General features: G+C 54.1%; 1 protein-coding gene across 1 annotated transcript; it reads right to left on the bottom strand.

Moving 5' to 3' along the window:
• Window positions 1-5324: 5324 nt before the first annotated feature.
• On the bottom strand, window positions 5325-8520 carry LOC102370770 (coenzyme Q-binding protein COQ10 homolog B, mitochondrial-like). The gene is made up of 5 exons (XM_006038907.3): window positions 7953-8520; window positions 7536-7694; window positions 7022-7211; window positions 6128-6229; window positions 5325-5842 (listed from the first exon to the last, which is right to left on the bottom strand). The coding sequence occupies exons 1-5, from the start codon at window positions 8009-8011 to the stop codon at window positions 5675-5677; spliced, it is 678 nt and encodes a 225-aa protein (XP_006038969.1). The 5' UTR covers window positions 8012-8520; the 3' UTR covers window positions 5325-5674.
• Window positions 8521-9523: the final 1003 nt, after the last annotated feature.

Here is a 9523-nt window from a genome sequence, read left to right on the forward strand (position 1 = left end):
TTCACTTATTTTCCGCTGGTCCCTCCTGGTGAGTTTATAGATAGCCACCAGATCCCCTCTCAGTCTTCTCTTGTGGAGGCTGAATAGATTCAGGCCCTTTAGTCTATTTTCGTAGGGCCTGACCTGCTGTCCCCTGACCATGCGAGTGGCCCTCCTCTGGACCCTCTCAGTGCTAGCCACATCCCTCTTGAAGTGCAGTGCCCAGAACTGGATGCAGTACTCCAACTGCAGCCTGACCAACGCTGCATAGAGGGGAAGGATCACCTCCCTGGACCTGCTTGTGCTGTAGATGCACGACAAGGTGCGGTTAGCCTTCCTGACCGCTTCCTCGCATTGGTGGCTCATGTCCATCCTGGAGTCAACAATGACTCAAAGATCCCTTTCAGCCACTGTGTAGTTGAGAAGGGTGTTCCCCAGCCTATAGGTGTATTGCTGGTTCCTTCTCCCTAGATGCAGTACCCTGTACTTGTCTGCGTTGAATTCCATCCTAGTCTCATCCACCCACCCCTGTAACCCATCTAGATCTAGCTGGATTTTGTCCCTCCTTTCCAGTGTGCCCACTTCTCCCCGCATCTTTGTTTCATCAGCGAATTTGGGCAGCATGCTTTCCACACTCACCTCCAAGTCACTGATAAAGATGTTGAATAGCACAGGCCCAAGGACCAAGCCCTGGGGAACTCCACTGCCCACATCACTCCAGGTCAAAAACAACCCGTCCACCACCACTCTCTGGGTGCAACCATCGAGTCAATTTGCCACCCATCTGACTGTGTAGGCATCAGTGCCACAGTTGCCTAGTGTTTTTATGAGAATGGGGTGCTAAACAGTGTCAAAGGCCTTCTTGAAGTTCAGGTAGACGACATCTATCTCAACACCCACATCCAAGGACTTTGTGACCTGGTTGTAAAAGCATGGAGAGCCCTGCTGGGAGGTCAGTGCTAAAAGCTCCCGAGACAGGTTCCAGAGTGGTCCATGGTGCACAGCTCTCAAGCACCACAGGGAAACCAAGCCATGGACACCACCCACGTGACCTTAGGTGGAGCTGCCGTGATGGCCATTGAGGCAGCAGCCGGAGCAGGGAACATAATGCCCTCCATGTATGCTCAACAGGGGATGCTGAAGTATCTGCCCCGGGGCCTCTCCACAGCCAAGAGCCAAGCTGCCAGCTGTCTTTGTGCTGCTCTGGCTTGCCTCTAGTACCTGACAGCTGGGGCTGCAGGGGAAGAGGCTGAGGACCCTGACAGCCCTGGCCACTGGACAGTTCTGCACCCAGCCAGGGTGGCCAGTCAGACCCCAAGGCAGGCAAGGGCACCGACCTGCACTGCCAGCTCAGGAGTTTCGATAGAGCCCATGAGGAGCTGCAATTAGGCAGCAAGGTACACACCCTTTCCCCCAATTCCCCCCTCCCCCCCTCCTGGGCTGGGCTGCTGGGACATTTGGGAAATGTTGATCCAGTGCAGAAGCTGCGTCACTGGCCAAGAACCTGTTGCATCAGCTGTGGCACAAGGCCGATGCTGCTCAACTCTACTGTCAGGAGCAGGCAGGTCTCATCTCGCCTGTTCCATGTCTGCAGCTGCCTTAGAAGAGGCCCCTGGGCAGTCCTAGCAACAGGGCTCATGAACCAGGAGCCCCTAACACCTGCAGAGACCCTGAGAAGCAGAAGATGCTGCTGCTCCCTGCCACTTACATGTCCAGCACCATGCATGCAGGGTGCAGTGCTCTGAGCACCTGCAGTTTGGTCCCTGACCTGGTTGGGGATGTTCCAGCAGAAAGGGAAGAGTAAACTGTTCTGGGCTGTGAGCAGGGAGTACAGGACCTCACAGCAGCCTCTGCCCCTCACAGCAGTTTCTGCCCCTCACAGCCCAGGGCATCAAACTGGATCATTTACACAGGCTGCCAAGCCAATAACCACTGTTGACGTAAGTGGCTTGGAGATAAGAACTGACCCATGCCATCAGTTCAGACTTTTGCAGCTCTGGCAGCTGTAACTGGCACAAAGTCCACTGCTGACGTGCCCCCAGCACTGCCTTGCTGGCTGTGGCCTAAGGGCACCTGGCAGCAGGGACCAGAGGTCCTTTGTCCTGTGCTGTCAAGTATAAAAGCCAGCTGGGGCCCTGCCAGGGGCTGTACCGTAAGGCTCTCCCAAGACGTAAAGGGCAAAGCAAAAGCCAGTGTTCCCCACCTCTATGCCCAGGGCCTGGGAAGAGGGAGACCTAGAGCCTAGTGGGCTCCTACCACTCACCCCAAAGGCAGACCAGGCCATGGAGAGTGCCTCAGGGCTCCAGCAATGCATTGGCTCTTCTGGCCCTTGGGGTGAGAAGCCCTTTGCTTCTTGGGGAAAGATCCCATGTGCACCAAAAGGAACGCTCATGCTCTGCAGGGCAAATGCAGTGATTTCTGCCATCTTAAGCACACATTGATGCTAGCATCAAAGGCCGAGGGGCACTGAGCCCCACCCTGGTGGACGCCAGCATGACACAGGCCACACTGTATTATGCAAGGCACTAGGTCCTGGCCCTGTGGCACCAGCCCCCAAGCCCTGCTGTAATTTCGGCACCTAGCTCCACAGTACCCACATGTGAGGACCTGTGCCTGGGGTAAGAGGACAGAGCCCTGCCCTGAGGCCCAAATGCAGGGTCTCTGTGGTGCCTTGCTGCTCCAGTGCTGTGGGGTGGGGCAGACTGCAAGTGCTGTGGGTGGCTGTGGCAGCCAGGGTAAGTGGGAAGGCTCCAGGCCCCAAGACCAAGCCTGGCCACATGGGGTGCCGAGAACATGTGCTGCCCTCTGCTCCCCTCCACCTAACAAGAAGCTCAGTGGCATCGTGTCCGCCCCTCCCCACCCCCCCCTGCATCCACCCAAGACATCAACCCACAGCTGCTGCCACTTCCAGGGCTCTGGGCTGCTCTTCCCCAGTGCTGATGCCTCTGCAGAGTCACTGCAGCAAGATCCCCAGTTCCAGCCTCCAGACCTTGCTCAGATGCAAGGGGCCACCCATTCTTCAGGGCAGCTCTCTGAGGCGGCCCAGGACATCCTGGAGCCCAGCAGCAGGAAGAAGTACTGGCTGGGCAGGCGTGCATGGATGGCTGCTGCCTGCACATGGTGCATTTCAACAGGCCTGAGTCTTCTATTTCCTGACATTGCAGGGCGCTGATGGGGAGGGGGCTGGAATGCATTCCTTCCCACCCAGCTGGTGCAGTCAACAGCCATTTTGGCTGAGGGAACACACTGCACCAGGCACTTCCCAAACACAAAGGCAGAGGCCACCTGTCCTCTGCAATGAGAACAAACCTCAAAGGTGGTGCCAGGTTGTGTGCTGGGTCCTGGTGCCAGTGGCTGGACCATAGATGCCCTGCTGAGCCAGGACACAAGGCCCAGTTGGAGACCAGTAGGTACATTCGCATGCAAGAACCAGCCCTCAGCACACAAGCACTTGGGAGCTGTCCTGGTCTGGGAGTTTTATAGATTTCATAGACATTAGGGGTATAACGGACCTTGCAAGATCATCGGGTCCAGCCCCCCGCCCAAGGGGCAGGAAGTCTCCTGGGGTCAAATGATCCTAGCAAAATAAGCATCCAAACATGTCTTAAAGGTGTCCAGAGTAGGTGCTTGCACCACTTCTGCGGGGAGTCTGTTCCAGACTTTGGGAACCCGGACAGTAAAGAATTTTTTCCTTATGTCCAGTCTAAACCAGTCTTCCCAGAGTTTGTGACCGTTAGACCTTGTCTTGCCTTGGGGTGTCCTGGTGAACAGATGCTCCCCCAGTTCCAAAGTTGTTACCCAGATTGCAGGTAACCCTGTGGGCTGGCTACTGATAAGTGAGACAGAAACAGATGGACTTTTTATTTGCTTGTGTTTCAAAACAGAAAACCAAACATTTATCCCAAAGTCTATCTGGCTACCCATGACAGCACAACATAGATTCGCACCTATATCAGTAGAGGAAAGTGCCATGCAGATTGGCATTTGGTCTTCTTGAATTTGCTGCGTTCTCCAAATTTTCCTCCAGCCAATATCCCATATTTCTAAATGGCTGGTTCTAATATTCTAATGAACGACCTCTGGTTGGTTTTATTTAAATATCTTTGTTTCACCGAAACTTTTGGAACTGAACCGAACCAGATCTTTCATGGACTTCGAAGGTGTCAGTTAGTTGGGATTTATATCCTCCAGCAAGTAAAAAAGAGAAGGTTTCTTATCTCCTTTCCTTCCCCATTGTGGAATGCTGTTCAGCACTGTCCTGCTTCTTCTTTACCTTAGCTTATGATCTTCTTTGATGGCTGTTTCATTTTTACAAATTATCTAAGCATCTTAATAAAAATATATCTATTATAGCAAAATAGCGTCTAATACATTTGGTTGCATCTATCATTACTAGTAATATTTTTAAAATAAAGCTATGAGATAGTGTATTTGGATTATTTAATGTACAATCTTCCTTTATAATGTCTCCTTTTGGGCCTTGTGATTTGTTTAACAGTATCTCATTACTGGTTTAGTTAGACATGTTGAAGTCTTCTTTTACTTTGCTGATCAAGCTAGTTGTCACATCTGCAAAGGTTCATGTTACAGTCACTCAGAAACAGGCTTTGGGTCCTTCTGCTTAGCCACACTCTGCAGCTTGGCTGACAAGTCTTGGCCCTTGGCATCACTCAAGTGCCTGGGGATTAATAGCTTCCTGCTCGTAGCTCTGCGGCTACCCAGCTACAGGGAGACCCCTCCCCATCCAGTCCTCACTCACCCACGGTTCTGCAGGCAGTGGAAAACTCCCAGCCAGGACTGGCTGATTCTGGAGGCAGGTGGGGGTGGGGGGGCAGGAGAGAGGCAAGTGCCTTACATCATTCACCCCTAGGCAGCAGGCATTGGTCTTTCACTCAGCTTCAGGCATTGCCCTCACTGGGATGCACAGCATAGCTCTGGCACCACAGCAATACCAGATCCTAGCCCTGTGCTGCACAGGAGCCATGGGGCCCTGCTTTATCCCAGAGTATATTGGAGATGTACATAAGGAAGCCCTGTACTCCAACACAGCTGCAGTGCCACAGCTGGGTGCATCCACTTTCTCTGGGGAGCTGCTGCCAGGACACCTGTGTCTTCCACAGCTCCCCTCCCATTTACCACTCGGTGTTTTGGTGTGCAAGAGTGAGATGGGCAGGAAGCCAGGATTAGAATTCCCTGGCCCCTTCCTGGCCCAGTTTCACTTCCCCGTCAGCTCAGCAATGAGCTGTTGCTTCATTTCCCAGAAACTCAGAGGCTGCTGAGAAGCGGTAAGACTCTGAGCGAGGAAGCGGGGCTGGGAGGGGGGACAAATGCTCCAGACAACAAGATTCCATTCAAAAGTTTTTATTGACACCATTAAAAATAGAACCTTTTCCATTTGAGTCTTGTGCCTGCCTCCTCCTGAGATTCCAGCACGGAAATGCACTCAGGAAATGGGCATTTTGGTCCTTGTGCCAACAGCAGCATTAAATAGAAACCACCACGATTACAAAAATAATTTAATCTCCAGGGCAGGGGGTTAAATAGACATAAATAGAACAAGGCCCCAAGGAGGGTGACTAACTGCGTCCAGGCAAAAATGTGGACAGAGCAAAACGAAGACAGAACCTTCTAATGAGCTCAGAAGGGCACCTCCATCGGAGGGGGGCTGCGGGGTCAGCTCCAGGTCCTGTCACAATCATCCGCAGCGAGCTGCCTGGAGGCGCTGTCGTGGCAGAACCTCAGCCTGTGGACCGAACAGCTTCTTTGCCTGGGCCTCGAAAGCTGTCACCATCTGCTTCACCACCTCATCGAAGAACAGGGTGGCCAGCCGGGAATGTAGGATAGACTTGAACTCAAAAGAGACCTGGAGGGGAGATGCAGAGCCTCACAATGGGGCTGGCTTAGGGCTCAGGGTTGCCCCAGTCTCAAGATGTGACAGGCTTTGGCCACCCTTGTCTCTCTCCAGAGGAGATGCCAGCAGGCTATAGGGTCCCCTCATCATAACCATTTGGGGGTGGAGGTTGAAAGCCCAGTGTGCTTCCTGGACTGCATGAAGCAACCCGTGGCAAGAAGCCAGAGGCAGAGACCAGCCAGCACCCTCCCACACCACCCAGCATCACCAAAGGGCCAGCTCAGCAGGGACACTTACCGAGAAGTCTAATGTGCAGGTATCTGGCTGCCCTGGCCGCCCTGGCCCAAACCGCCACAGCGTCTCCAGGTGGTTGAACATCCGGCCATCGTTGCACACAGCCTGTGGAAGAGGGAGCCACCTGCCTCAGTTTCAGCTGGCTTGGGCCTGGCTGCAGCTGCCAGAAGTCACCTTAGAAGGGCTGCTGCTGCTTCATCACAGCCAACACTGAGGAGCACCTGGCACCAGTGGCACAGAGATTGCACTGATGCTGGCAACCAGTGCCCGCTGTCTCCCTGCTCATGATTAAGTCTTAGCAACTGTAAATGCTCACAGGAAGCTCTGAAAGTGGGAGCAAGTGAAGAGGGCACTGCCCAACTAGACACCTGGAGCATCCATGTGCAGGCCAGGTGGCCCATGATGGATAGCAGCTGCATCAGCCTGCTTTGGGGGAATACCCATGCATCAGCTCCCAAGGAGGTGGGAGCTCTTTTATTATTAGCCCAGAGCTTCCCCAAACTGGATCAGATACCAGAGCAATCTTTTGAGCTGATGCTGGCATTCTGGAATCCCATGATGGGAAATGGAGGCATCTACACAAATGCTATCTGGAAGCTGTGTGGAAACCATCCCAACAGCTGCCCAAAGGTTTAACAACCATGCATCCTCAGTGCCTGGGAAACCATGGCCAGTGTCCTGCTGCACCTAGGTGCCCCCCACTTGATATGCCTCAGAGTGATCTGCCAAGGTGCTGAACAGCTGATCCTCCCACAGACATGAGATAGGGGCCATGGAAGCTCAGTGCCTCCAAGCCAGGCACCAGGTCTCAAGCTGACCACCCAGCAGTCTCTGCACCACCCCTTCCCACCCTCCCCTTGGGAAAATCTCAGCTGCAGCCCCCTGCCAGCCCCTTACCCGGATCTGATGGGGGCTCAGGGAGATTTCAGAGATGTAGCGCTCCACCAAGGGTGAAAAGCCAACTTCCAGCTCTGCCCTCATGAGCCCTTTGCGGTGGGACAGGACCCTGGAGCTGTTGCACCATGGCACGAATAGCCGGTAGCTCTCAACGTTGGCCACCACATTGTACATCTGCTTCATTGAGTACCTGCCACAGGGAGAGGAAGGGGGCATCAGCAGAGACAGCGAGGGGATCGCTGCAGCTCGTAGACCTTATCGGGGGGGGCGCAGTGCACAGCTGCCTGCTTGCTCCAGCCCTTCTTTGCAACAGGTCATCCAGCTGCTCTCCACCAACAAGATGGGGTTACCAGGAAACAGCCTGTTCCTTGGGGAGGGAAAGGCTTGAAGGGTCCCACAGGGGGCTGGTGACCCTAAGCTGCCCCCTGCCCACTCCAGAGCTCCCAGGGGGCTAGTGCTCCCACCCTGAGCTCCCTCCAGGACATCAGAGTTCCCGGCCTCCCCCTGCACTCACCCCATGACGCGCGCCTCCGAGTACTCCATCCGCTTGTTGCCCATCAGAGGGGCTGCCAGGTGCAGAAAGGGCCTCGCCTGCTGGCTCAGGATTGGAGCCGGAGCTGGAGGGCGCTGCTTGGGGGTGCATACTGCTAGCACACCGCAGGAGCTCAGGCACCTGAGAGAGAGAAGACAGAAGCCTGTGAGAGAGGGAGCCCCTGCCAGCCTTGCCACCCCATTGCTCTGCAGGTCCCCCGGGATGGGAAGGGGGAGCCCCAACCCCATGGGAATGTGGAGCCCCAGCCCCAGGGCTCGGTGCTGCTTCGATCTCGGCTCCCTCTGACTCCCACCCACCACCCACACCGGGGACCGAGACCTACGCAGGCACCCCCGAGCTTTGCTGGGCCCCTGCTCCCACCATCGCGGCCCCGCTCACCTGCCCCTGTCCCCCAGCAGCGCCCGGCCCAGCGCAGCGCCCCGAGTGCTCCCAGCCATGGTTTGGCTCTGCCCGCCCCGAGCCCCGGCATCCTCCTAACTCTGCCCATGACGTCAGTGGAGGGGATGTCCCCGCCCAGGTGACACTCCCAGTGATGTCACGGAGGAGTGTCCCGCCAGGCCAGCGGGACAAAGGGTGCTGCATCCGGCCAGGCTTGCCCCCTGGCAGGTACAGCAGCCCCACAGGGACAGGAGCAGGGGGTGGTGGGGAGCTGGGGCTGGAAGCCACCCTGTCCTGGCACTGGGGGAGATGTCCCTCTGAAGCCCAGCCCCTGCCACAGCCCCCTGGGCCTCACCAGGTCACGAGCCTCAAACTCAAGAGTCCCAAGCCAGGCTCTGCTGGATTTGGGCACCTGCAGGGACCTCACCTGGGCCTTCCCCAGCTTCCCCCCAGATCTGACCCAATTAGGCAGGCAGGCTTCTTTGAATAGATGTGGTATCTTTTATTAGACCAACTGAGTAGTCGGAAAAAAGTTCTTAGCAAGCTTTTGGGCGCAGTCACCCTTCTTCAGACATAGGGAGTCACTGCTGTTCTGAGGCTCCAAGAAATGAGAGAAGCTAAAAGTGTGGCAGGATGTCAGTGAGAATGTAAATAGACAGAAATTAGAAAGACAAAAGGTAAAGCACGGAAGGGGGGGAGGGAGTAAAAAAGCAGGAGTGGGGGTGGGAAAGAAAGCCAAAGGTGAGTAAGGGAGACACTACAGTGGTAGTAATTGAAGGTAGAGAAGAGGCTGTCTATGAAAAAGGAAATAGCTAGAAATTAGGAAGACAACCGGCAAAAAAGCGGTGGGGGAGGGTTGTGAAAAGGAAAATGTAAAAGATCAGGTCAGGCAGGTACCTGGTGAATCAGATGTCTGGCAGATTGTAATGCATCATAAAACTATATTAGTTCATAAACTATATGTAAACTATATATTGAGTTCATGATTCTTTGTATCCAGTAGATTTATAAAGTGAAGTTTGTAGGCTTGTCTATGAAAGGGGTTTTGTAAGTTCCCTTTGAGGATTAGAACTGAGAGATGGGAGAGGGAGTGATTGTCCTGCAAGGAGTGTGCCCCCAAAGGTAGCTAGGCATTCCGGCCATTGATAGATTTTCGGTGTGCATCCATTCTGGTGCACAGCTGTTGTTTGGTTTCTCCAAAATATTTTCCATCAGGGCATTTGGTGCACTAGATGAGATCTATAACATTTCTGGAGGAGCTGTAAGATCCAGGAATGGTGGTGGTTCTGTTGTGTGGGGCATAGTTATAGTGGGGGTGGTGGAGATGTGTTGGCAGGTTTTGGATTTTTTGTCCTGGCAGGGGCTAGATCCAGTTGGTGTGGTTTGGGTTATAGGGAGATTGCTTCTGGTGATGAGGTTAGTGAGGTTCAGTGCTTATTTAAAAGCTAGAATTGGTGGTTCTGGAAAGAAGTCTTTAAGAATTGGGTCTTCTTCTAGTATGGGTTGCAATTGCTTGAGTATTTTCTGTGTAGGTTCCAGGGAAGGGTGATATGTCATAACTAATGGCGTGC

The sequence above is a fragment of the Alligator sinensis genome, unplaced genomic scaffold (assembly GCF_000455745.1).
Source record: "Alligator sinensis unplaced genomic scaffold, ASM45574v1 scaffold1756_1, whole genome shotgun sequence".
Lineage (NCBI taxonomy): Eukaryota > Metazoa > Chordata > Crocodylia > Alligatoridae > Alligator > Alligator sinensis.

Bases quoted from the DNA above. Each gene is read 5' to 3' on its own strand.
- LOC102370770 (XM_006038907.3), bottom strand. From the start codon at position 8,011: ATGGCTGGGAGCACTCGGGGCGCTGCGCTGGGCCGGGCGCTGCTGGGG. The intron at 7,212-7,535 runs GTGAGTGCAGGG...TCCCTGTGGCAG, and splicing joins TCGGAGGCGCGCGTCATGGG to GTACTCAATGAAGCAGATGT. The intron at 6,230-7,021 runs GTAAGGGGCTGG...CCTCTTCCACAG, and splicing joins TGAGCCCCCATCAGATCCGG to GCTGTGTGCAACGATGGCCG.